Below are 27,954 nucleotides of genomic sequence, written 5' to 3' on the forward strand. Positions count from 1 at the left end.
TTTTGAAATTGGCTCCTCATCTTTGCCAGCCCAACCCGGATCCCACAACAGCGGGAGAGCGACCAGAGGCGGACGTTTGCTGCGCAGCGAGAGGAGGAGGAGGAGGAAGAGGAGGAGGAGAACCATGAGCAGAAGTACAGCAACGGTAATCTCCTATAATCGACTTCTACGCTGCCCTTCTAGTCTAAAGGACAACTCAGGGGACCTTAAGTCAAAGTTACAGCTTATAATAACAGTACAAATAAATATCAAATCGCATAATGCAAAGACAATTTATCTCCCCACCCCGCGATGAATAGAATTGACACAGAAGCCAATGCAGTATCACTTCTGTCCTCCCACCTTCTCTCTCTCACAGAAGGGGGGAACAAATCTAAAACCATAATTCCCATCTGACGCGAAAACAAGCCCAGTGCTCCCGGCCATTCCCCAAGGGGCAGGGAAATAAGATCAGGAGGAACAGGATCCTGAGGACGTCAGGGAAAGGGCCGCCAGGTCGACTCGGGAACGTTGGGGCCTGCACTCGCCGCCTTTTTTTCTCTGATTCGGGAAGAGATTGAATGAGGCGAGATTTTTCCAAAAGCACTCCTTGACCAACAGCCAACTGACAGGGAGTGGCCCTGGGCAACCAGACCTTGTTTCCACCCGCTCCGCGCCCTCTCAGCATAGAGCAGGTCGTGTGGCAAGGCCCAGGAGAGTCGTCGTGGGCTGGAAGCTGCCGGACTGACTCTACCTGTGGCCTGGTGAGATCCTGAGGGATAGGGAGTCAGGCGATAAACCCCATTTGAAAGAAGCCCATTCTGCCTCACGTCCAAGGATTATGTAGTGTTATATTATTGGGGAACATACTATGGATTGTGGGCTTTCTCTTTAAAAGCCTTTTTCTTTAAAATGTAGCTACGAGGTGCACGGGAACAAAAATGCCGGCTTTTCTCTGCTACTGCTGCGAGCCGAGAACTGGGAATCAAACTGCATGCAATAGATCTGAAAATTCAGTTCTGCCCCCAGAGTTTACCGCCCCCCAGGTGAAGGCAGGCCCCCCCCCTGGGAACGCCTCTTTCTAAATCCGGCGCCACGTGTGTGTGTGTGCGCGTTGCGAAAGGCCAGGCGTTGGCGGCAGGCCCCGCAGAGGATGCGTTTCCCAGCCCTGACGCCTTACCCCTTGCCAGGATGAAAGAGGAAGGCCGAGCAAGCTTGGTAGGAGGCCTTCACCTCCTTGCTTCCAGGCTCAGGAAGAGGACGCGGGATCCCACCTTTCCCTGCAAGCGAGTTGGGTGTAATCATCGTGTCCAGTGCAGAACCCTGAGTTCCGGGAAACCGAGCCCTTAGAACCGTGCGTTCTTTGGGTCGGGGACTGTAGTACTGACGCACTCTGGGGATACATTAATACGTCACTGCCTTCACTTTGTGCCGTAGCATTCCCTCTGTATTTGTACACTGAGAATATCCCCCAGTTATATAAAGATACCTGGATAACGTAGCTTGATTGCTGTGTTAATCCACATAAATGTGCAGATATAAAGATCACTAAAAAATAAATAAAATGCTATCTTTTTTATGGGACTAACTTACAATGTTTCTTGACTAGCTTTTGAGAGAGGGAATTTCCAGATGACCAATTAAGTGGGTAAAGTGCTCTTGAGCTGGGAAATTCAGCTTCCCCATGTTGACATGGAAGTGTTTAATTATTGTAACTTCAAGTGCTTTATCCTAGATTCAGTTCAGTCATAAGCCACTTTGATACGATTCGTATCAAACACTTTAATACGAATCGTAAAGGGGACAGCTTGGAAAATGATGCAAATTGTTGCCAAGTCCCTTTCAAAAATTATCCCGCACTGGTTAGGTTTGCACCTGCCTTTTCAGTGGATGCTTTTACCCTGAAAAACAATGCACCTGGTTTTGAAAATGCAAAAAGTACATGCAGTGTTTTAAATTAGTCCAATGTGAAGGGATCAGCTTGTGTATTGTTTGGCGCAGTGATCTTTATTTCCACACGTAACAGTCCTCGGTACACAGTGAGCAGTTTTCACCTCCCTCCACATAGCTCCTGCTCACGGCTGGGGCTGACAGGAGGCGTTCCTGGAGCTGCATTCAGGATAGGGAGAAGGGAAATAGTAGACGGCTAAATGGTATTTTCAAATCATCACGCGGACTTTTCCAGCAAAAATCTACCTACAGAAAAAAAACCAAGTACAAGTGACCAGGCGTGCAAAGCAGAAAACCACATGTACTGTTGCTCTAAACTTTGGGGCAAAGTCCGCAGGCGAAAAGAACCCATGCAAACAGTTTGAAAATTGCTCGGTAAAGTCAGCTATTTAAAATTCTACTCCTAGGATGACTATGGGCCTCATTTACTAAGCATTTTCCCCATAGACACAGAATGGGAGAAAATCCTTAGAAAATCAGGCACTATGTGTTTGTACGGGATGTAACTGGGTAATATTTCCTGTACAATCAATAGCGTGAATTCCAGGAAGCCATGTTTGGGGCTGGGATCCCACTGACAGGCCGCTGCTCTCTCTTTGTTTTGCAGTGGGCATCACTGAGCCCAGCCAGGCAGAAGACGGTCTACTCTACGCCGTCATCGACCACAAGGAGCTAAGTGAGTGGCGCTGCGGATGCCCCATACTCGTCCCCTAGCCTTTACCCTTCACTTCCCCACAGCTGAAGATCCTCTGTGCACGCCTCGCTCTTTACTCCCTCACCTGAACGGTTAATTCCTTTGCTAGTGCCGCGCACACCTAATGTTATGTCTTTTTCCGTTGTTACACTCTAGGAGCAGGGTTTTTTTTTTTAAATAATCTAGTGGGTTAAAAATCAAAATAAACAAATCGAAGGATGGTCCTTCCTTGTCTCAGGCTGTAACCCTCACTTCCCTGCAGCTGAGCGTCCTCAGGAACAGAAAGATATTATCGCTTTAGTCTGTCGAACGCCTTTTCCACATCTGGTTGACACCCATGCCATTCGGCCTCACCTGCCTCAGGAGCACAATGTTATCGTTCCGTTGTCTGCATCCTGGCGCCCTTTCGAAAAAACCCTGTTTGGGCCTTGTGAGTTAAGGTTAGGAGATGCCCATCCACTCCAGGATCCAACGCTTTAGCCAGAATCATCATCCAGTATCATAATTTAAAAGGGATAGAGATCTAGAGGAACTGCAGTCAGGTGACCAAGATAGTCTCGAGCGCCATCAACGGTGCCAGTGCCTCACCTTGAAGAATTCGGTTAGATTGGGCCCGCCAGCCGGAACTGTGGAAAACGTTTTATAAAATCCATGCGTCCCCAGGATTCTTTCCAGTTTGAAGAGAATTCATTGCCATGTCCCCTTTCTGAGTGGGCCCCCTGGATAAAGCAGGTATTTCTGATGACTGCAGACATCCTTCCAGTTTTATCTCACTATCCTCTAGTTCAGAAGCAGACAAAGTTTTATAATAATCAGCAAATGCTACTAACAACCACATGGCACACACCCGCCACTGCTCCTAGCAGCATAACCCAGATTACCCTTCCAGTGTGCTTTAAGCCTATGGACCAGTAACTTATCTGCCTGATTTCCCTCCTCATAATATTTCTACCTCACTCTCCTGATCATATTTCCAACTCTCTCGTTTATAACAGAATGTAAGAAGGCACTTTTAGACGTAGGTCAGATTTTCCACTTTAATCAGTTTTCTCGCTGCGCGTAACGAGGCCAATCTTATGACGGCACGCTTGGGGATGACGTCTGCGTGTACGCGGACTTCAGCCCGAATTTTCAAAGCAGAACTCATGCCTGGAAACCCACTTTGAAAATTAGCAGGACTGCACCTGCCTCGCCATGGCATACGCCTGCACGCTTGCCCGCGTACTTTCGAAAATGGAAAGTACTCGCCCGTAAGTGACTTCCCCTCCCCCCCGGGAACACCTCTTTACAGTATGCGGAAACGTGCACGTGGAATCTGTTCCGTGTCTACTTTTAAACGTACAAACCCCAGCTCGATGTTCAAAAGCCCATTTAGGTGCATAAAACCAACAGGAACTATTTTCCTCAATGTTTGCTTTTGCCACATCCCAGAATTTAATGTCCAGATTTATATTCTGCATTTTTTCAAAAAGCTTGGATACCAGTGGATCACACCAAGTTATCTACTCCATACATAACATCCATACAATAAAACACACACAATTAAAACATAACAAAGCACACAAAATCAACAGCCACAATCACCCAACCACCCATCTCCACCCTCCATACGATCCCTCAAACATAGCAAAAACATAGCAACCCCCCACAAAATCAGCAGTCACAGGCCTCCCAATCATCCATCCCCACCCTCCACAGTCCCATAAAATCCCAGCTGTTACAATCCCCGTTCTCTTTTGCTCAAATATTCCTCCAAACACGTAGTGAACGCTCTGCCACTCCCTCCAGAGCAGAGCATGGTCTGACCCAGAGATCAATCCCATCTTGGCTGTTTGCATAAAGGAGAAGAGCATTCCTGTCTATAGGGATTGTCTGTCCTCGAGTAGGAATTATGAAGAGGAGACGAGAAAGCGAAGTCTTTTCTCGTTAGGTACAAAACTCTCGAGCCTGCAATAAGCTACGGATCTTGAGATGGTGGTTGAAAGAGAACCAAGTTGCTTGTCAGTTCTTCAGACATGGGGCCAGTCCTATCCAGACCTAGAGAAAGCCTCAAATTAGTCACCACACCCCCCCCCCCCCCCCCCCCCCGGCACTGCACCTCCCAAAAAAAAAGATGAGAGAGCTGTTGAGCACTTAGAAATACATTTAATTTGATTAACATTTGGGGCATATAGAGAGCATAGAGTGATGGGCCTTCCTTATTTCTCCTTTAACGAGTGTATATTCTCCTCTTCTTCTCAAACTTCCTCCCCACAGAGAAACGTTTCCCTGTTGATCACCAGGAAGGACTTTCTCTAATGTTTTTGTCCTAGCCCCCGACTTGCCTCTCCCCCAGGGTATACGGATTTAGGTCTTCAAGTCTCATCTCCTGCAGCACTGTGGTGTTCTGTCTCTGCACATCTCTTTCCGGAGTACGGCCCGCAGAGCGGGACGCCCCAGGCGAGGTCTCGCCGGTGACCTGGATACTGGGTCTGCCTTTCCCCTCTGCACTTCAGTACCCCTGCACCTTTTCCTCATGTCAGACCCACAGCTTGCCTCCCTTGAATGTAAATATTGCGGCATGATGTACAGTGGCAAAGCCCTGAGCCCTCTCCTTTCCTTCTGCAGGAACGGCGGCTGCGTGCAGAGACAGCGTAAGTTTGATCACGCACTCGGGGGCCCGTGAGCGGATGTGGCTGTCCCCGCGCTGTCCCCCCGCTGCCACATTCACCCCTGCGTCATCACCTGGGGGCAGATGGCGGCACCTTCCTGACTGGATGCCAGAGAGGGCACTGACAATACGCAGCGCCAGCTGGCTCTGGCCTGTGCAGGGCAGGCTGACCCTCTTCTGCTTTTCCAGGGGGGATGTAGTCCTGCCACAAAAGAAAACACGTTCTGATTTCCTTAAAGCAAGTTCTTTACGTCTTTGTGTGCCCAGTGGGGATGGGTGGCAGGGCTTTCACCTCTCAAGTTAAACTTGTGCAAGCTCTCAGTCTCAGCCCAAAACCCAAGATCGAGCTCTACGCTGGGATCTTGCTTAAAAAGGGACTGAGAGTAATAGTCCGGTTTTATTGGATCTGAGAGGAAGTCAAGGACACCTGTGCGATGGGGGGGGGGGTGAAATCCCGACTGGATCAGCCTGTCAGGGAGCTGGGAACCCTCCTTACATTCCTGCGGTCCCAGCATGGGCGAAGATCTGGGCTTCTAGTTACGTCAGTGGTGCTCCTCAGCTCCCCCTCTTCTCGCGCCGATTAATCTAGTTTTCAGGTTATCCCTAATGAAATAAGATATTTATATACAGGAGCCTGGTTCTCTACTGCAATACAGGCAAACCTCTTATTGCATATTCATGAGGGGTGTCCTGAAAAAAGAATCCGGGGGGGGGGGCCTGCTGACCAGTTGGAGCACCGCTGCGCTAGGGTGACTGACCGCTTCCATAATTCAGGACAGGCCGAGCCAGCCCTGGTTCTGTCTCGTGGTCTTGCATGGACCTGTAGATCGGATTTCACCTAAGAAAAGCCAAAACGGCCCAATCCGTGCAGGTAGCGGGGTAAAACCAGGACTGGATCTGTAAAAAAAACAAAACAGGAGCCATCCTCCATCTTGCCCCGCCACAGCTCAAGCCTGCAGCTCCATAAAGGCGCCCCCGGGGCTGCGTAGCCTCAACGGGCAGAGGTAGGAGGGAATAAAGAGAGGGAGGAAACTGAAATGGAAAAAAAAGGATGAAACCCAAAGAAACGAAGCAAAGTCCACCCGCAAAGGTGACCAGGACAACTCTTTATTTATTTTTCTGTACAAAAGAAACATTTCCAAAAACAACTGAAGCTAAGTTGATAGAAGGGCTAGAAAAGCAAGTTATTTAATGCCCCCCCCCCCCCCCCGGTTGAGCACTGGGTTGTGGGCCCTTAGACCGCAGGGGCTCACAAAATCACCCCCATGTGGCCCCCCCTGGTTTTAATGATTCGAGTCAGATCAACGTCCTGGGCCTTCCTCCCCCTATCCTGCTTGGAGGTGGGGGGTGGAAATCTAATTTGAACCAATTTATCCATTCCTGTATGATCTTAGCAAGGGGGGGGGGGCGCCGCAGAAAAACGGCTCTGAACTGGCTCCGGGTGCTGGGGGGCTCAGCCTGGACCGGCCGGGTTTTATGCCTCCCTGTGGCCCCCTAAGGATCCCTGCATCCCAAAACCCAAACTACAAGTTCATGGATACGAAGGGGGGAGGGGAGGAGAAACGAGGCCTAGCTCAGCCTGAGCCCAGTGACCAGGCCGTGGTAATATCGGGGCAGCGAGGAACGAGGGGGGGGGGGGATATTATTATTAAATACGCCTCCTCTTTCCGTCTCCTCACTGCCTTCCCGCTCTGCTTTCTTTCTTTTCGCAGAATGACTATTTTGTGACTTACGCCAAGCTGAACGACGTGAATCCCGCCGGGGCCCCGCCCCCAGGCACCTGCGCATCCTCTTCTAACATCTATGAGAATTTTTAGTGCCCGCGGGGGATGGTAATTAAGGGCACCTCTCGCAGAGGCCAAAGGAAGATCCGACCTCACCAAACACCCTTTGACGCAGGTCATTAAATTCCCTTCCCCCCCCCCCCTCGGCCATTTCCTCTTGCTCCTTTGGGCTTCCAGGTCAATTGGAACCAAGGCCGGGCACCTGGCAACCAGGAGCGGTCGTCTGCAGCTGCCCAGGGCTTCTTCCCCTTACCTGCATCTCCCCTCCCAGCTCCCTCAGTCACGTCATCGCAGCGATGGCCCTAGGCCGGGGGCCCACGCACCCGCACTCTTTCCAGAACCCTGCACTCGAGGGCCACCCTTGTGCCATATCTGGAGTGTCCCCCTCAACCTTGGGCTGTGCACACTGTGACCCTCTCCTCCCCCAGCCCTGGCCATCCTAGGGACTGAAATCCTGACCCAGAAATCAAACCCAAGTCCTCGGCGAGGCCGAACGCAGCTTGGACACTGAGCCACAGGGCCGGCCGGGAGATCCTCGCCACGGCCTCTTCCTCTCACGCACTGAGATCCAGAAAGGATGAACACTGCACTGCAAGGCACAGTCAGGAAGGCAGGAGAAGCGGCCAGATGCACAGCATGGAATGGGGTTCCCTGCCCCAAAGAGCTTACACTCTGATCAACTGACAAAATACTGAAGTCCGGTAAAAGAAGGGCCTGCTGATGGCACTGCTATGTGCATTCAGACTGGGGGAGGCCTATCCTAGCTCAGCTCCTCTACTGCGCCGGCCGAGAGGAAATCATTGACAGGTAACGACAGAACAGGCTGTGTTTTAAAGAATGTGGCATCCATTAAAGGAATTCAAAGCAACCCTGGGAATATTGTGCTACACTTAGAGGAAGACCAAAATACATCTTGTCAGTGCTCCATCATCTCTGGTTACTGCTTCCTGTCTCTCATACAGTACATGGCTCGGTCCCTGCTCCATCATCTGGTTACTGCTTCATGCCTATCATTATACAGTAAATGGTTCTGTCCTTACTCCATCATCTCTGGTTACTGCTTCCTGTCTCTCATACAATACATGGTTCTGTCCCTGCTCTACCATCTCTGATTACATCTTCCTATTTCATGTTATACTGCACATGGCTTGGTCCCTGCTCCATCATCTGGTTACTGCTGCCTGTCTATCATTATACAGAACACAGCTTTGTCCCTGGCTCCATCACCTCTGGTTACTGCTTCCTGTCTCTCATACAGTACATGGCTTGGTCCCTGCTCCATCATCTGGTTACTGCTTCATGCCTATCATTATACAGTAAATGGTTCTGTCCTTACTCCATCACCTCTGGTTACTGCTTCCTGTCTCTCATACAGTACATGGCTTGGTCCCTGCTCCATCATCTGGTTACTGCTTCATGCCTATCATTATACAGTAAATGGTCCTGTCCTTACTCCATCACCTCTGGTTACTGCTTCCTGTCTCTCATATAGTACACGATTCTGTCCCTGCTCTACCATCTCTGATTACATCTTCCTGTCTCATGTTATACTGCACATGGCTCTGTCCCTGCTCCATCATCTGGTTACTGCTGCCTATCATTATACAGAACACAGCTTTGTCCCTGGCTCCATCCTCTCTGGTTACTGCTTCATGCCTATCATTATACAGTAAATGGTTCTGTCCTTACTCCATCACCTCTGGTTACTGCTTCCTGTCTCTCATACAGTACACGATTCTGTCCCTGCTCTACCATCTCTGATTACATCTTCCTGTCTCATGTTATACTGCACATGGCTCTGCCCCTGCTCCATCATCTGGTTACTGCTGCCTGTCTATCATTATACAGAACACAGCTTTGTCCCTGGCTCCATCCTCTCTGGTTACTGCTTCATGCCTATCATTATACAGTAAATGGTTCTGTCCTTACTCCATCACCTCTGGTTACTGCTTCCTGTCTCTCATACAGTACATGGCTCTGTCCCTGCTCTACCATCTCTGATTACATCTTCCTGTCTCATGTTATACTGCACATGGCTCTGTCCCTGCTCCATCATCTAGTTACTGCTTCATGCCTATCATTATACAGTAAATGGTTCTGTCCTTACTCCATCACCTCTGGTTACTGCTTCCTGACTCTCATACAGTACATGGCTCTGTCCCTGCTCTACCATCTCTGGTTACTGCTTCATGCCTATCATTATACAGTAAATGGTTCTGTCCTTACTCCATCACCTCTGGTTACTGCTTCCTGTCTCTCATACAGTACACGTTTCTGTCCCTGCTCTACCATCTCTGATTACATCTTCCTGTCTCATGTTATACTGCACATGGCTCTGTCCCTGCTCCATCATCTGGTTACTGCTGCCTGTCTATCATTATACAGAACACAGCTTTGTCCCTGGCTCCATCCTCTCTGGTTACTGCTTCATGCCTATCATTATACAGTAAATGGTTCTGTCCTTACTCCATCACCTCTGGTTACTGCTTCCTGTCTCTCATACAGTACATGATTCTGTCCCTGCTCTACCATCTCTGATTACATCTTCCTGTCTCATGTTATACTGCACATGGCTCTGTCTGGTTACTGCTTCCTGTTTTATCATTATAAAGAACACAGCTCTGTCCCTGCTCCATCATCTCTGGATACTGCTTCCAGTCGCTTATTCAGTGCACAGCGCTGTCTCTGCTCCATCATCTCTGGTTACTATTTCCAGTGGCTTTCTATACAGGTTGCATTTCCACATTTGCTCTGTCTTCTGAGGCTTTAAGGGTTTTTTTGCCTGTTGGAAAAAAATAAAGACTAATTATTACTATGATATGATGTGTTGAGGTTCAGAAAGAAACCTGATTAATTTTGAGGGTCCTATCACTTGTGCTATGAATGTGTACTGCAACACTAACTGGTATCCTGGAAGGTGACTTTTCTCCAAATGTCATCTGGAGCTACTTCAGATAAAGCCACTAAGGGGTCAAAATTCAGAAGCTGTACTTGGGCTCGACCATCAGCCTTTGGGAAGTCTCTTACAAGGATCCAAAGGACCTCGAGTTCGTGCCTTCTCAGTTCGACGACTCAGGGCCTCACGTCCCCTTAATGCCTAAGTCGGGGAGTTTATATTCTTTTTTCGTTTTTGATAAAATACGCTCTTCCATACCTGGATACTAGAGCTCAGTATGGATGGGGAAGGGAGCAGCCTGCTGATTATAGAGTAATGGGCTGGAAACCAGGGTTCAGGTTCCACTTCTCTCTCTTCCATGCCTTATGACCTTGGAATAGTTACTCCGGCTCCTGTTGTCTCAGGTACCTACTTACAGGCCGATTCAGTAAAAATCGTGGGAGAGCGGGCCGCTCTCCTGTGCGTGCGATTCAGTATTTAAATGAGGGCCCGCGGTAAAAAGAGGCGCTAGGGACACTAGCACGTCCCCAGCGCCTCTTTTTTGACAGGAGCAGCGGCTGTCAGCGAGTTTGACAGCCGACGCTCAATTTTACCGGCGTCAGTTCTCAAACCACGGGTTCGGAAACCGGACGCCGGCAAAATTGAGCGTCCGTCTTCCGACCCACGGGCCGCGGGAAGATTTTAATTTTTTTATTATTTTAAATTATTTTTAACTTTTGGGACCTCCGACTTAATATCGCCATGATATTAAGTCGGAGGGTGCACAGAAAAGCCTCGATCTTCACCGACAACTTCAGCGTGCAATCTCACATTTCGGAAACGAGTCGGCGCTTAAAATCACTAAGAGTGCGGCCACCTCCGGGGGTAGAATCAAATCGTCCCTTTTCGTGCCTCGGTGTATTCAGCAACAGTGGCCTAGTGGTAGGAGCCAAGGGGCTGAGAATCAGGGAAACCAGTATTCAAATCTCGCTTCCCCCACCGAGGCAGCTTGGGCAAGTGACTTTATCTTCCATTGCCTCAGGGGCTCGCTGAGGTTGCACATGGTTTGGGGTAGAGACTTATTGTACCTGACTGCTTATTGGACAGCACTGGCTAGGTCTAGTAGTAGGATAGATGATATTACAATGCATCCATCATGCAGCCCTCCCCTAATACCGCCCTGCAGTGTCGGCAGTGGAAGGACTGCCTCGTGAGAGGGTCAGCAGTGGAAGGACAGAGCCCTCCAGCCGCAGGATATCCCTCCGGCAGCGCAGCCCATCCCCCTGGTGTGCTACATTAGGATTCATGCTTTTCTAACCAGTCTCACCTGAACACCTTGTGCAGAGAATGATCCCCAGGACAGCAACCGCGAACAGTAGGATCAGAAGGGGCAGGAGGATGAACAGAAGGTACTTAGAGTTGTGTGAGGTGACCTCGGCGTCTGTCGGATAAAGAAGAGAGGGTTTTATACAGCGCTGCTTATTATCCTAGCACTTTACGATGATCGGTGAACTACGGCTGTTCCTCCCTCAAGAGAGATGGCTGATCGAGGCCGTGAGGCCCAGGTGCACACAGATGTGACAGGCGCACACCTTAAAGAGAGCAGCACTGTCGCTCCGTAAAGCCAGCCCTCCTTGTTCCATGTAACTTCTCGTTCCTTTTCTAAAGTTATATTACCCCAGTCCCACGTAAACCGATGTGATATGCTTTACGAATGTCGGTATAGAAGAAGTTTTTAAATAAATAAATAGCACTCTCTTTGTCACAGATGTCGTGGAACCTGTCTAGCATTTTCTCTGACTTCCTAGCATTTTTCTAAATCCGGAGCGGGAGCACCGTGTTTAGCCCACACAAATACAATACGCCAAGAGTAAACCAGGCTTTGCTAGGCTAATGAAGGCTTCCGGATGGGAGCTTCTGAGACCACAACCGTTTCCCTCTGTGGCCCCTTCACAGCCTGCGCCAACCTAAGCAGCGCTTGGGCCGAAAGAGGGACCGAGATACCTGCTCTGCCTTCGCAGCTGTCCCAGGGGACGACCGCCGTCGATTCTTGGCTCACGGGGTTGGCCGCCGTGCAGCAGTAGGACGCGCGATTGTCCGAGGGCTCCAGGCGAACCTTCAGCACCTTCCCCTCATCCAGGAAGGTGTGCGTGCCATTGCCTAGCGTGCCGCCTCCCCTCTGCCAGCTGTACAACACGCCAGAGCCCCTCTCCGCAGCACAGGTCAGGAAGACCTCACAGCCGGATCCAGCAGAGTGAGGCGGGTCGCTTCCTGGGGCAAACACTCTGATCGTCGGCTTGGACACGGCCTCTGAAGGAGAGGAATACAGGGAGAGAGAGACTTAGACCGTGCCCTAAAGTGCAGCAATAGGTTATAGGTTACTATGAGGTCCATATTCAAAAGCCATGTTATCCATCTTAATGGCTTACTTGGCTATATTCAGCCTTTATCCAGATACATTCTAGCCGGCTAGTAAGTTAGGGGGCTAGAATTTAGCCGGATAAGTTAGGGGCGGTCCAGGGGCACAACCTGAAGGAGTTGAGTTAGCCGGCTAAGTTAACCATCTAACTCCAATATTCAGAGTTGGCCAGATGACTTAGCTGGCCGAGCTCTTTATTTCTATGCCATAGCCTTTATTTCTATGCAATAGCTCTTAGGTGGCTCAAAAAAGAACAAACACAATACAATAGTTAAAACATAAAACAAACAGCAATAAAAATAGTTAAACAGCATCAATAAATAAAATGAGGTCAAAATAAGATAAAATTGCATTAAAAAAATGCTATTCTAGAGATTTCTCAAGCGAAACCTGTCCTTGTGGCAGAAGGATCGCTCGACTCTTCTTCCAGGTCATTGCAGCCTCATGGAAGGCCTCCCGGGGGAAGTTTCCAAACTCGTCGCACTGGGACAAAGACCCTCCTGCACAACCTTTACCTGCAAACCCTGCCCCGTCTTCCTCTGCCACGCAACCTGCCATGGTCTCTTGCACCTGCGGATAGCGTCTGGCTGGGAACATACGCGCTGAGCTTTCAACGTGCCATTTCTGCACGCACTCCTCCTCCCTGGGCCTGAACGCCTTCCATCAGTGCGGCTAGAAGTCTGCGCATTGTGGAAGAATTTTTAGCCACGTGGCAGGAGGAAAGTTCTCAGATAGCCAATCATTGGTGGTAACATAAAATTTGCCCTCTCTGTGACCACTCAACTCTTTTACACATTGCTACAATTCAATGGCAAATCTATCCAGTCCTGCTGTGTTAATAGGGCAGAGGCTGTGGGAGGGAGAACAGGCAGCAGGAAGAACTCTTCTATTGGTCAGAGGCTGTGGGAGCACAGGCAGCAGAGAGCTCTTCTATTGGTCAGAGGCTGTGGGAGGGAGCATAGGTAGCAGGGAGAGCTCTTCTATTGGTCAGAGGCTGTGGGAGGGAGCACAGGTAGCGGGGAGAACTCTTCTATTGGTCAGAGGCTGTGGGAGGGAGCACAGGCAGCAGAGAGCTCTTCTATTGGACAGAGGCTATGGAAGGGAGCACAGGTAGCGGAGAGAGCTCTTCTATTGGTTAGCAGAAGTCTCCAAATCTACATATCTGGGAACTTTTGAGTTGTGTCCCTCTGAGATTGCTGTTGATTAGAGGGTGGGAGAGGGGGGTGGAATGGAATAATATGTATTAGCATTCTCTCTTCCACTGCCCCCTCACCCGACTAATCCACACTTTATTTTCTCCCACCCATCACCTGTCCCCCCTCCCGAGATGACCCAGCATACTCCCCCTTCATCTCTTCCTCACCCTGACACTTTCTTTGCTCCCTCCCCCTATAAGTCACAGCTCCATGACTTCAGCATCCTCACTCTACCCTTAGCTGAGGGAGTCCCAAGACCTGGAATCACAGCAGCAGACTGAGTTGTGTGTGTTGCAGCCCCTCTCCAGTTTCTCCCCACATGCTGCTTGCAGTGACTGCTCCAGGCTGACTGAGGAAGGGGAGTGACTGAGCTGTATAGAACCAGGCCCTAAGGTTTCTAGTGTTTCCCCTGAGACCCTGAAACTGATGCAAATTCCTGAGACTCAGGGTGAAATCCTGAGAGTTCCCAGGTGTGCAAATCTAGTCCTGGAGGGTCACAATCCATTCTGATTTTCAGGATTTCCACAGTGAATATGCATAAGATATATTTATATGCACTGCCTCTATGATGTGGTTTGTGGCCCTCCAGAATCGGATTCAGGGGTTCCTATTTGGCCAGAAACTGTGGAAGGGAGTATGGGCAGTTAAGACGGCACTTTTATTGATGTGGAAGGGATCACAGTGGGGACAGCTCCTCTGCTGGTGACTGTGCTCCTGCTTTTTCTAATATTAGCTACTAAGTTAAATGTTATTTTTTTATATTCCACTTTCTGGCAATTCATGAAAACATTGTTTGCTCGCGTGAGCTCTAGGTTTGGTTAAGTGAAGTTCTCTTATTCCTGGTATCTCTTGAGGAACCTACATTTTCAGCCCTAACCCAATCATCTTCACTTTGCAGAGTTCATTCTTGGTTACTTGCACATCATCCCTCTTTTATGTTGAGGGGAAACAGGACTGAGAAAAAGATAAAACATCTTAGCCTTAGCTCGTACCTACCATAGACAGTGAGTTGGAGCGTGCGCGTCAATAACTGTCCCTCCGTGCCCACCAGCAGTGCTTTGAAGGTTCCGCTGTCTCCCAGTTCCAATTGACTGATTTCCAAAGAAAAGTTGCCGAGGAGCCAGATTCTCTGAAAGAAGTGGGAGCGGTACATGGTCTCCACCGAGCCCTTAAAAAACGTGGCTACGATCTCCTCCTTGGACGTCAAGTATTTCCAGATGACTTCCCTGACCTCAAAGTCCGGGGGGAGATCAGCTGCCAGAGACACTGCTTCTCCCACCACTCCTCTTACTGGGATGGAGGCCTCGGCTGCTGCAGGCCAGGCTAGAATATTGGAAATTAGTATCGTATCATTAATACACACTCTCCTAAATGTTTCATGAAAAAGTCATAGTACAGTAAAAAAAAAACAAGACCCATAGACATTTACATAATAAAAAGAACATAGGGCGGGTAACTTCAGGAGGCTTAAAAGTCTTTGGACCCGCAAACTTTAGCCCGAATTATCAAAGCAGACTTATGTGAGTAAAGTCCACTTTGGAAATTTCCGGATACCGCCGGCAGGCACACAAGACATACGCGCAGGAAACTGCACCTTGCTCCCGAGCGGGCATAACTTCCCATGTGACTGCACGTAATGGGGTATAAATGCATTCCCCGCTCCGACCACCGCTCCCCCCATCAGAACGCCTTTTCCTAGGCTGGGGAAAAGCTCCTGGAGAATTGTGTTCCATGCCTTTCTTTCCCCCCACCCCCCATTGTAATTTTCAAAAGCAGATTTACAGGCATAAACCGGGGTGCAATGCACGTAAGCCCTTTTGTAAATGACCCCCGACGACTTTAATGCCAAACCCAGCTGGTTTTCGGTGGCACCTTTTCTCTTCTTACCTGCATTTGCCAAGCTCTCTGGGAAACAGCAAGCAAAGCCTTTTGCTGTCCACGGCGACGGGAGTGTTAAGAGCCCTCAGAACCAGGCCGGTCCTCACCCCGCCGGACCCCCCGAGTGACCGCTGGTTTCCCCTGGCTAGGTGCACCCCCTGCCTTTCAGAGTTCTAATTCTGCCACCCACCAATTTACCCTTACCCCCTGCCATTTGCCCTGGCTCCCGAGGAGGAAAGAATACACTTTATACGTCAATAAATGTATAATTTGCTTTATCTACGCCGCAGTATCCCCTGCCAGGGTTCATTCACTGGGCACCGGCCGAGCTTTTGTACCCGACGAGCTCCAGCAAGAAGGCGTTTGGCACAATGAAAGCGTCACAAAGACATTGAGCTCATGCCCCACATACCCTGTCTGGCCTGGTGTCTTATATACTGATACGTCTGTTCTGGGGAGGGGGGGTGGTCAGTTTCTGAAAGGCTAAGGTTTCTTTAAGGAATGGTCAGTCAGGAGAAAGAGTGACCACATCCTCCCTGTGGCAGCACTGTCGTGGCGGCAGCTGGTCTGAATTGTATGTATGGAGTCCAGATTTCCATTGGGCTAAAAATACACAGGTAAGTAATTGTATTTACAATTTGAGTGGACAGGTAACCTCCCCCAATGTCTAGCAAGGTCATAGGCCACTGTTGCACTCATGCTCCCGGGTTATCCCCACACAGGTGAAAGGGACAGTATTTCAGGCCCCTTATTTTTTATTTTTTTTTCTGGAGCTCCTTTGCAAACAAATCCAACAGAAAGGACAAACCCTCCCTCCCCACCGAAACTGTTCAAAATTAACATCTTTTACTGGTGAGCTTGATTGCAGGGAGCAAAACTCACAGAGGTCACAACATGGTTCAGTGCACTTTCGGTACAGAAAAAAATTAATAAACTCCCTTTTGACCTCGCAAGTCGCAGCCAACAGCAATTTTGCACCATCCCTGTGAGGGGGTACTCTGGGCGTAGGGCAGACCTCCCTGGGCACGTCTTCTGGCCCCTGCCCTTCTGGAGGCAGCTGTAGTGACATCCAGCAGTTCAGAGCAGGATCCTGCCCCCACCCTCCCACAAGGAACAAGCCACTCTAGAACCAACTCCTCTTCAGTCCTGGAATAATCGGTCAATCTTCAGAATAGCTCGGGAATCCATAACCAGACGTCCCTGGTCCCGGAGGCCTGGGAAGCAGGACAAGCAGTCCCTCTCCCTTTAGAGAGCCCATCCTGCAGCCCCTCGCTCTTACCCAGAGAGACCCCCGAAGGCGCGGGAGGTTTCTTAAAACACTGACACCTGCTACTGGGCAGAGCCAAACACCTTCTAGCTCTCCTACTTTACTCTTGACCTCTGCCACTGATGCCTTCAATAAGGGACAGGTTAGGATACACATTTCTAGATGTTTCCGTGCTGAGCAGGTGGGTCAGTGTCACAGGTCCGTTTCAGAGACCAAATATTTAGCATCGCTCCCCTTTCTAGATGAGGTCCTTGTGGAAACCATAGGGACATCAAAGTGCGCAGGTTCTCCCGGCCTTCCCGAGAGAAGTCAATCTTTCAATCCGCTCTCCGGGACAAACTTCCTCCCGCCAGTGGCTTTGACTTGGAGCTTCAGGATCGCGGGTTACAGTTCAGTGGTAAAATCATGGATCACATCTTACTCCAACTTGAGATCTGCCACTCCGATAAAGCTCTGGGATTTTAGAGCGCGCCCCTTCTCCTCAGCTTACCCAGGACAAGGATCCTCTGACTCGTTCACTACAGAACGCTTTCAGCAGGTCCTACTGCGCGAATCCTCTCTGCGGTGCCATAAGACAGGGTCTGGCGTTGTCCTTAGAGCGCGCGCCTTCTCCTCAGCTTACCCAGGACAAGGATCCTCTGACTCGTTCACTACAGAACGCTTTCAGCGGGTCCTACTGCGCGAATCCTCTCTGCGGTGCCATAAGACAGGGTCTGGCGTTGTCCTTAGAGCGCGCGCCTTCTCCTCAGCTTACCCAGGACAAGGATCCTCTGACTCGTTCACTACAGAACGCTTTCAGCAGGTCCTACTGCGCGAATCCTCTCTGCGGTGCCATAAGACAGGGTCTGGCGTTGTCCTTAGAGCGCGCGCCTTCTCCTCAGCTTACCCAGGACAAGGATCCTCTGACTCGTTCACTACAGAACGCTTTCAGCGGGTCCTACTGCGCGAATCCTCTCTGCGGTGCCATAAGACAGGGTCTGGCGTTGTCCTTAGATCGCGCGCCTTCTCCTCAGCTTACCCAGGACAAGGATCCTCTGACTCGTTCACTACAGAACGCTTTCAGCGGGTCCTACTGCGCGAATCCTCTCTGCGGTGCCATAAGACAGGGTCTGGCATTGTCCTTAGAGCGTGCGCCTTCTCCTCAGCTTACCCAGGACAAGGATCCTCTGACTCGTTCACTACAGAACGCTTTCAGCGGGTCCTACTGCGCGAATCCTCTCTGCAGTGCCGTAAGACAGGGTCTGGCATTGTCCTTAGAGCGCGCGCCTTCTCCTCAGCTTACCCAGGACAAGGATCCTCTGACTCGTTCACTACAGAACGCTTTCAGCGGGTCCTACTGCGCGAATCCTCTCTGCAGTGCCGTAAGACAGGGTCTGGCGTTGTCCTTAGAGTGAGCGCGTTGTGCGAGTTCCCTGTTACTCGCTATCCCAGGTCCTCGCTGATTAGACAATCTTACAGGTAGGGCTTCATGGGCCTCCCGGCAGCTCTGGCCTTCACTAGGAGATTGGCTTCCCATGCCTCGGCCATCTCTTCTGGAAGTCTCTGTATGTCTCAGCTCCAGGGCAGCAGTGGCTCCATCACACTGCTTTGCACACAAACTCCTGCTTCAGACTCACCGAACTTTTCAGCTCCCTCTCTAGAGCATGCTCACGACATCGGTGCAGGACACAACCACTGGGGCTCTAAACACGGGATCGTTCTCTTCTGGGGCAAACCTCGTGTCCCAGGTGCTCCATGTTGTTCAATGGCAGGCCGAGATATCAAAGGAAACTCAGTAACCCCACCATCACAGCCGGATTTGAGGCAACCCACAGGGAAACAAAAGGGAGGAATGTAAGAAATGTGCGTTTTCTCCAGGGCAGCAAGGAGGGGTGAGACAAAGTAGAAAACGTAGAGGGAAGGAACATGGGGGAGGAGAGCCCAGCACCATCAGAGACTTCTCGTGTCTCATTAATCTTCACCCCTTAAGCCTCACAACATCCGTCAAGTACCCTGTTGGGTACTTGTGCCCCAGATTGGCCACTGTCGGGAGACAGGATGCTGGGCTCAATGGACCATGGTGTGACCCAGCAGGGTGCTTCTTAAGTTCAGTATGGGGCATATAATCTGTAGTGGGCCCAGCTGTTGACCACTTGTGCATTGATGGGATGAAGGGATACCATGGATTCTTGCACTGCTCATTATGGGTGAGCACGTTTTTCCTTCCATTTCGTTTCAGTGGTGGGATGGTGGTCATTTCGTTACATTGCGTGTTTTCTGTTTGTTCTGGCTTGGTTTTAAGTGGATGTGACTTTACAATAATGCACACTAAAACCAACATCTGTTCCACCTAAATGTATAAAAATCCCCCACCCCTAAGGGCTTTATTCCACCTCTTCCTCCCCCAATCATTCCCCAACTTACCCACATAGTTCGGTTCCAAAATGGTGCAGGAGCGATCCCCAGTGCTGAATTTCAAAATGGCGCCAGCTGACTGGGGATCACCCTTGCCCCTCTCTGGATCCCAGACTATACAGGTAAACTGGGATAGGGGAGGAGCACAGCACAAAAAAAAAATCACATTTTGGTTAGTTTTTCTTTCATAGCTACATTGAAAGAAGATGAAATAGGAATGTTCACTGTTTCAAATGAAAGGACGTCCATCCCTAGTGCTCATATTGGTTTCTACGAGACATTGTTAACGTTTTCTAGCCCAGAGATTTCCCAGCTTTAAGGCAGTCCTGTCTTGGGGTGAAGGCCCCTATTTAAGTTTTCCATTTTCTTGCGATTGAGTTTTGCTTGCCAGCAGTACTTGGGGGCTTGATAACGGTGACGCGCTTGATTACATGCGAGCATGTCCCACTCCTAAAGGACGAGGTTTAGGAAGTTAAGTGGATGTCTCTCTCCTGAGCTCAGGCTTTGTGTGGCGGCATCAACACGATGGCACGAACGCAAGAGGACTTCAAAGGGGAGCTGCCAGGCTTTAATTCGAGGGTAACACTCTCAACAGGGCACATAACGGCAACGCTGCCCGCGTACCCCTTACACGCTGCAAAACGCTGGCGTCAAGTCCGTGTCTCAGAGGCAGGCCCACGGCGCGTGGACTTTTCTGGAGATTGAGCGCATCCGTGGAGCTTCCGAGCACACTTCCGAAACCCCTCTTCTCTATGTGGCTTTCGTGTCCAGCCACGCTTTCAGGAGGCTGGAAATCCACCTACCCAGACATGGTTGAGCTAAAGGGGTTGACTGAAAATTTACACTTATGTGGGTGTTGATGGACAACAACACAGCAGGACACTCAAGTTAAGAATGTTTGACTTAAAAAAAAAAAAAATCAAACCATCTCCTGATACGGTCAAAGCGGATGTGGAGTCTTGTTGTAGCTTGGTGAGGTTTTCGCTGGTAGTCACGAAGCCTGGTTTCACTTCCCTTACAAAATCTTCTTCCGGTTGTTGTCCCCTGAGCTGCAGAGAGGTGGGGGGCAGGCATCCTGAGCAAGGAGCCCCGAGAAAGGCCAACGCAACGACTTCGGTGCCTGGAGGCTGACGTTAGAAAAAATGGGCGAGGGCAACGGCGTTCCGCTGGGTCCTGCGGGTCAATCAGGCCAGTCCCCTTCTCTCACAACATCCACAACAGTGATGCAGAAGACGTTGGCACGCGCAGGATTTGGATTTCAAGAAATTTGCAAGATTTAGGGACCCAAGATTTCTGCAGCTAAGGTCTAGATTCACTAAGTTGCGATTTTTCATTTCGGGAGGGGCCCAGTATTGCCGGGGGAGGGGGGGGGGGCGGTCCCATGATATTGTGCCCTTCCCCAATACGATATTGCGGCAGTTTCGCTGCATTCCTTTGTCTCGTGGAAAAAAATCCACGCAAGAACGGAACATGACGGGAGCCTAGAAAACGTGGGATGGCAGCCCCCAAAGAAGGGGCTACCCTTGCTTTTAAAGGCAAGGGGCTTGACCTCACCTCATAAAAGTATTAAAAAAATATATCAAGGGTCTTACTAGACCCCCCCATCTGCTATTTGAGGTGACCCCTCCCAAAAAAAATAAAAGTATGAAAAAAGGCAAACTCAGCTACAGGGTGACTCCCTGCCCCCTACCCCCTACCCAAACCCCTCCCCATTCAATTGCAATACCTCCCCTTACAATAGCTGCCCCCACTCCTTTAATCCCTACCCCCAAGAGCTCCCCCCACATCCTCAGACCCCCCCCCTTTTCCATAAAATTTAAAGGCAGGTAGAGTTTCTCAATCCCCCAAAAAATAGCCTGGTGGGCTAGAGCCCCCTACCCTAGACCCCCTGACCCCCCCACACCTTTAAAATGATATTGGTGGACAGTTGGAGGACCCAGTTGGCACCATTTTCCAAAATGGCACCTGCTGGTCTTTGCCCCTAACACCAGGCAAAGGCCTAGCACATGGTAGGGGGCAAAGACCAGCAGACGCCATTTTGGAAAATAGCAACAACCAGGCCCAGGGCTAGTGAGGCAGCCTAGGCCCTCCAACTGTCCAGCAATGCTGTTTTTAAAGGTAGGGGGGTTTGAGGTGGAGGGCACTAGCCCACTTGACTATTTTTGGGGGGGGGGGGGAGGGGGGTCCCTACCTGCTTTTCAGTTTTATGGAAAGGGGAGCCTGGGGGCAGCTCTTTGGGGTGGGGGAATTGGTTAAAAGAAGGGGCAGTTATTGGAATTGAATTATTTAGGTAGAAAGGGAGGGGGATTTTGGTGGGCTGCATGGCCTTTTAATTCTAGTGCAGGAGCATCGGGACCTGCATTAGTCTCCTGCTGCTCCTGTTCTAGAATAGTTTTCAGCAAAGCTGTAGATAAAAGAACATAAAAATTTCTAAGTCAGCTGCGCTGTTTTATTTTATGTAGAATTTGCTGTGCATTAGCTGCTTTGCATGCATTATGCGATTTTCTGCATGCAAAGCAGCTAATTATAATAGGGGCGGCTGGTATGCAAACACAATGCATGTTACTGAGCGATACACGCTGTTTAACTTGACAATCTCCCTATAAGTTAGAACATAAGGACATAAGAAATTGCCATAGTGGGTCAGACCAAGGGTCCATCAAGCCCAGCATCCTGTTTCCAACAGTGGCCAATCCAGGCCACAAGAACCTGGCAAGTACCCAAACACTAAGAAGATCCCATGCTACTGATGCAATTAATAGCAGTGGCTATTCCCTAAGTAAACTTGATTAATAGCCGTTAATGGACTTCTCCTCCAAGAACTTATCCAAACCTTTTTTGAACCCAGCTACACTAACTGCACTAACCACATCCTCTGGCAACAAATTCCAGAGCTTTATTGTACGTTGAGTGAAAAAGAATTTTCTCCAATTAGTCTTAAATGTGCTACTTGCTAACTTCATGGAGTGCCCCCTAGTCCTCCTATTATTCGAAAGTGTAAATATCCGAGTCACATCTACCCGTTCAAGACCTCTCATGATTTTAAACACCTCTATCATATCCCCCCTCAGCCGTCTCTTCTCCAAGCTGAACAGCCCTAACCTCTTCAGCCTTTCCTCATAGGTGCCTCGTGCCTAAGTTGTTTCCCCCGCTCTACCTGTGCTCCTGTAACTCCGCCACTATTCAGGGGCCCAAGGAAATGCGCTTCATTTAAGCGCTCGGCGCTGGTCAGCTTTCAAAGGAGTCGATTTAGGCACATAATGCCCTAAATGTCTGGCACCCAAAATCTTTAAGCCCATCACTTCTTTCCTGTGCATGTTAGAAGGTTTGAGGTCATTTTTCACTAAGGTCATTGCCTTAGTGAGCCTGGGGTTATTAAAGACGGAATCCATACCTGAAACGTAATTAAATCAAATGTCTCTCACGCGTCGTATTCCTTGTGGGGGTCCTGAAAACCAGACTTGCCAAGTGCACCCTGAGAGCTGGGTTTAGCCCCACTCTCCAAGGGTCACGTTCAAGAGAAGTTGGTAAACCTGGGCTACCCAGCAACCCCGCACCCCCCCCTGCAGCCAGTTGGGATTTCAGGATGTCCCCAATGCACGCGCCTGAAACAAATGTACATGCATTGGAAGGGCATTTCTCTCATTCATATTCATATCCTGAACACCCGGAGGCAGGGGGGGGTCACAGGACAGGCTTTGGGGAACTCTATGGTAAAAAAAACTCTATGGTAAAAAAATGTCTATGGTAAAAAAACTCTATGGTAAAAATGTCACTTAAACTGATCAAACAGAGCCCCAAACCACTATAAATATTTACATTAAAGGCTTAAACTGTTTCTTCAGTTACTAGATCAATGCAAGACAATTTATAGTGATCATTAAATTTAACAAAAATAACCAAGATTACAATACATTAAAAAAAACCAGAAAAACAACATCAATTTATCCAATTTTGCTCTGTGATGATGAGCAAAAAAAAACATTGCGATCCAACTTTTTAGGTTGCAATCAACAGAATCTGAAGCTGGGAACACACACACACACGCACGCACGCACGCACACACACACACACACACACAGCTCTGCCTGCTCCTCCCCACTCCAAGACCCCTGGGCACACAAGATGGCCAGTAAAAAGAATGACCCAACAATAACGAGGAGGACAGTGGCCAGGAAGGGATGGAAACAGCACAGACGAGAGCGACAAGCTTCCCGTCAGCATCCCAAGGACTCCCGTCACAACTGCAAATGAAGCTCATGGGGAATTTCGAATGATCAGAACTGCTGAGTAGAGGAGGTGGTGGGGGAATTATGGCTGGAAACTATTTTGCCAAAATAGACATTTGTACGAACATTGTGTGTCATCCCGGAAGACAATATCAGCTGTACTGTAAATGCAAAATGAAGCATGCAAATGTGCTTCATCTATATTCAAAATTGGACACAGCCAGAATATGTCGATAATTGCATTTTTCCTTTGTAAAACTGTCAGAGGGTTGAACCGGTGGCAAGCTTCTTCTGCAATAGGCTGCCACCTTGCCATGGTCATCCAAGAGAGGCTGATCCAGTCCTGGTTTTGCCCTGTTGCATGCTTGGAAGTGTAGTTCCTACTTTTCTTAGGGGAAATCAGAACTATAGCTCCAGGCATGGAACGAGGCAGAACCAGGACTGGATCAGCCTATTCAGGCTGACCCAGGTTAGATGGCAGCCCTAATTGTAATAAATTTGCTGCATATTTCAGTGTAATAAGCAGATATTTTACTAGTTACCCATAGTTACAGTAGTTGAATGGCATGGACCTCCAAATCATAAAAAGAGAACTGGAAGGGAACTGAAGATGTCATCTACCTCAGGAAGTTATCTACAATTATAGCCAGCGCTGGATGAGTCCTCAAGGTCATCTAGAATCATAGAGAGAGAGGACTGGAAGCGACCTTAAGAGTTCATCTAGAACCATAGATAGGGCTGGAAGAAACCTCAATAGGTCATCTAGAACCATCAATAGGGCTGGAAGAGACCTCCATGTGTCATCTAGAACCATAGATAGGGCTGGAAGAGACTTCAATAGGTCATCTAGAACCATAGATAGGGCTGGAAGGGATCTCAACAGGTCATCTAGAACCAAAGATAGGGCTGGAAGGGACCTCAATAGGTCATCTAGAACCATCGATAGGGCTGAAAGGGACGTCAGTAGGTCATCCCCAGGCAGGATCCGTCTGTACCTAACCCATCCCACTGTTCTTAAAACCTCCAGTGCCAGAGATTTCACCACCTCCTTGGGGAGTTTGTTCCAGCGCATGAACCCCTTTAGAAATGTCTTGCTAATGCCTCACCTCCTGTGATTTAAGTTAATCCCTTCTTAGCCCATCCTTATTGGAGAGGAAGGATAGATTCCCCTTTGTGTATTTGAAGGCAGCTACCAAGTCACTTCTCTCTCCCTGAGTTAAGGCTTCAAGCTAAATTCTGCTTATCTGGAAATGAACTGGAAGCTCTGGGTGAGAAAATCAAAATTGGGGATATAGAAAAAGTGTGCATTAAAGCAAACTGTGCACACAACTGAAATGCTCTGTCCTTGAAAGCTCCTGCCCCAATAAACGGGTTCGTCTGTAAGGTGCCACCCGCCTCCTGTCATTCTGGCTACACCAGACTAACATGGCTACCTCTCTGAAGATTTCTATTTGGATCGTGTAATTCTAGATGCAGAGAGAAGCCCTTGTTGAACATGGCTATCTTATGCATCCCACACCCTCTGATTCTGTCAAGACCGCTGCATCACAAAGAACATTTTAATGTTAATTTTAGCATCTAAAGAACAGAAAACATTCATGTAAAAGTGCAATACTCTTAGATGTGCCACGTGAAGGCCGACACCCCTCATGTATTCCACCAAAAAACTGTTAGTGATAGCTCAAGCCAGACGAGCATGAGCTGCCAACGCTAATGTGCAGCCCTCCCTCCTCCCAAAGTGCAGCTCCTCCCCCTGCCACCATGCACTGCACCACTCCCGTACCATCCGCTTCCATGCATTGCACCACTAACCCTGCCACTCCCCCTCCATGCACTGCACCACTAACCCTGCCACCCCCCTTCCATGCATTGCACCACTAACCCTGCCACTCCCCCTCCATGCACTGCACCACTAACCCTGCCACTCCCCCTCCATGGATTGCACTCTATCCCTGCCACTCCCCCTCCATGGATTGCACTCTATCCCTGCCACCCCTCTCCACATACCGTATCACTCCCCTACCATCCCCTTCCATGCGCTTTATCACTTCCTCTGCCCACCCCCTCCATGCATTGCACCATTCCCCCTGCCACCTCCCTCCATGCACCACTAATCCTGCCACCCTCTCAATGTACTGAACCACTCCCCTTGCCACCCCATCCCTGCCACACACCCCATCCCCTGCGACTCCCTAGACGCACTACACTATTTCCCCGTCTATCCTCCTCCATGCAATGCACTGCTCCCCCTGCCACCCCCTCCATGTGATGCATGCCCTGCACCACTCCCCCTTCTGTCCCCCTGCCCGTGATGTACTGCCCCCCTGCACCACTCCCCCTGCCACCCCCTCCATGCAGTGTTGCCATATTCCCCTCCCCTCCACACGTGCATGAGCTGCCCACGCTGGTTTTCTCATTTCATTTAATTGTTTGCTTCCATTCATCCATCTGCATCGCTCCCTCTCCAGCTTTTTTCTCTCCTTCCCATCCAGCCTCCTTTCTTTGTTCTCTCCCTCCCTTCCCTCCCCTTTCCTTCTTCTGGCTTCTTCCCTCCCTTCTCTCTCTTTCCAGTCTCCTCCTACGCCCCCTTCCCCATACTCTTCTCAATGGCACTTCCTCTGCTCTCTGCCCTGGGCTACAGAGGCAACCGTGGCTTCAACCCCTTCTTCTTAGCGAGCTGACAAGAGGGGGCAGTAGTGGCAGCTCCATCCCTTGCTCGCACAGTCGTTAACGGCGCTTGCTTCTAGCGAGTGGAGAGCTGGAGGCTAATCCATAACCGCATCATATTCCTTCTGCCAGGACTACAGCAGCCCACTAGAGCAGGGCATTATCCTGAGGAACCAGCCAGGCTGCAGCCCATTCCTGGACCAGACCTGATATCAAATCTAATAACTAATAGTAATAACTGCAGGCCCTGGCTTCTCCACTCCCAGCCCCAAGCATTCTTGGGAATTGTAGTCCTATGTTTTCAGCTGACAAAAAATAAAAACTACAGGAACGCAAATTCCAAGAGGCGTTCAATTAAAAAACCAGGATTGCTTCAAAATGTTCCTGATGGTTTGGAGTCAGACAGGAACCTGTAACCTCTCCCTTTACTATTTAATCACTATCAGAATAACCAGATTTTTTTTTTGTTTTGTAATCAAAGTTTTCATGGGAGAAGTATTTCACAAAATAAGAAATGGCACGGTTCTCCTGCCCCATGTTTTAACCACCTCCTACCCACCCAACCTTTCCCAAACGTTAAAATGTGCCCCGCGCGTTCTGGAAACTCCTGAAATTTGGCAGCTGTCTCTTCATGAGATGCATCAATCAGGCCCTGGACAGTCTGAGACGAGAGCACGTGGTGTGTATTTTCCACAGACCCGTCCGGCCTTTCCCGGGTTATGTGAAGCAACGCTGATGGTTTTCTAGGCGGCTACCAACCAACCTGCTCTAGAGTTTGTTAGGGGGTTTTTTTTTTCGGGCTATGAACTAAGGAAACCCAGGGGGTTCAAATCCTGCTTCTCTCACTGATGCTCCCTATGACCGTGTGCAGGCCGTGCTGACTCCTGTTGCATCGGGCACCGACACGGACTGTAGGTTATTTGGGACGGGCGATTATGGGACCTGAATTTAAAAAAAAAAAAAAGCTCAAAACTGTCCCAAGGCTGACTTGAAAAGGAAGGCTAAACCCCCAAACTTCCCTTGCTTTTCTTATTTCTGTGTATAGCCCCGGGGGTGAATTGTAAGACAACTCCCCAAAAAAATGCTGGAAAATAAAAAGGTGATTTCCGAAGGTCTTGTGATCATGGCTACAAGCTGTCGTGTTTTGTATTTTTTTATTCCTCCTGCGTGGTCATAAGATAGCGACATGCCCGCTGGGTCAGATGGCAGGACATTAACTCGCCTGTGCTATGGAGGTTTCTCTGTTTCAGCCAAAAGGCCAAGCAATGAGCATCCCAGAGTTCATGGCATAGGCCTTGGCCTTGCCTCCTCACTAACCAGCAGTAAAGGGAGGGAGAGCGGCCAGCAGGAAGCCGGTACCCGCTTATTGGTTCATGGTGGAAGCGCAGGAGAGAAGCAGAGGACGTCCCCCGGGCTCCTGCTGGGTGACCCTGCCATGTATCCTGCGCGGGCAACGCACCAGGTCTGCAGGAGAGCCCACCCCTCTCCCTGTGCCTCAGGGGAGTCTCCACTCTAGCAGGAGGACCAAGCATCAGTCCGGCAGCCCTTCAAGCCTTGCCGCTCTCCCTCCCTCCCTCGAATTTTGGTTCCCAAGGAATGGGGCCAAGACAGAAAAGAAAAAAAACAAACAAACCCCAACAACAGGCGTCTAAGCTGCAGAGACCCGATTTTCAGACGGGCAATGGGGGAGCTGGGGCTTGTGGGATGGAGCTTTTCTGTTCCCAGCGGGAGATTCCTTCATCTCCACCCCTGGGTGTCTCGGATCCCGATTCCTTTCCTGGCACCAGAGTTTTACAAGCGGTGCCAATAAAAAAGGGGCGAAAACCTGTTCTACAATAATAACAGTAATAGCCCGGTCTCTCTCTCTTACCGAGGTAGTGCAGTGACATCAGTAGAGCCCAGGCCGCCTGCATCGCTGCCGTCCGACCGGGTGGGTGAGCAGGAAGAAAGTGAAACTCCTCGCCCGGCGCTT

General features: G+C 49.7%; 2 protein-coding genes across 2 annotated transcripts in view; one reads left to right on the forward strand and one right to left on the reverse strand.

Annotated features, from left to right (window-relative positions):
• Positions 1-9,875, forward strand: part of LOC115078133 (Fc receptor-like protein 3) — a 55,510-nt gene extending 45,635 nt beyond the window's left edge. Inside the window, exons 12-15 of the mRNA XM_029580807.1 lie at positions 30-145; positions 2,537-2,605; positions 5,231-5,256; positions 6,986-9,875. Coding sequence (XP_029436667.1) covers positions 30-145; positions 2,537-2,605; positions 5,231-5,256; positions 6,986-7,090 — 316 coding nt within the window. The 3' untranslated portion in view covers positions 7,091-9,875. The remainder of the gene's footprint in view (positions 1-29; positions 146-2,536; positions 2,606-5,230; positions 5,257-6,985) is intronic.
• LOC115078134 (SLAM family member 8-like) lies at positions 8,920-27,917 on the reverse strand. The gene is made up of 5 exons (XM_029580810.1): positions 27,853-27,917; positions 14,544-14,870; positions 11,937-12,242; positions 11,260-11,373; positions 8,920-9,839 (listed from the first exon to the last, which is right to left on the reverse strand). Exons 1-5 carry the CDS (start codon positions 27,893-27,895, stop codon positions 9,781-9,783), a joined length of 849 nt encoding a protein of 282 aa, XP_029436670.1. The 5' UTR covers positions 27,896-27,917; the 3' UTR covers positions 8,920-9,780.
• Between the last annotated feature and the right edge of the window lie 37 nt (positions 27,918-27,954).

This window comes from Rhinatrema bivittatum, chromosome 16, assembly GCF_901001135.1.
Source record: "Rhinatrema bivittatum chromosome 16, aRhiBiv1.1, whole genome shotgun sequence".
Classification (NCBI taxonomy): domain Eukaryota; kingdom Metazoa; phylum Chordata; class Amphibia; order Gymnophiona; family Rhinatrematidae; genus Rhinatrema; species Rhinatrema bivittatum.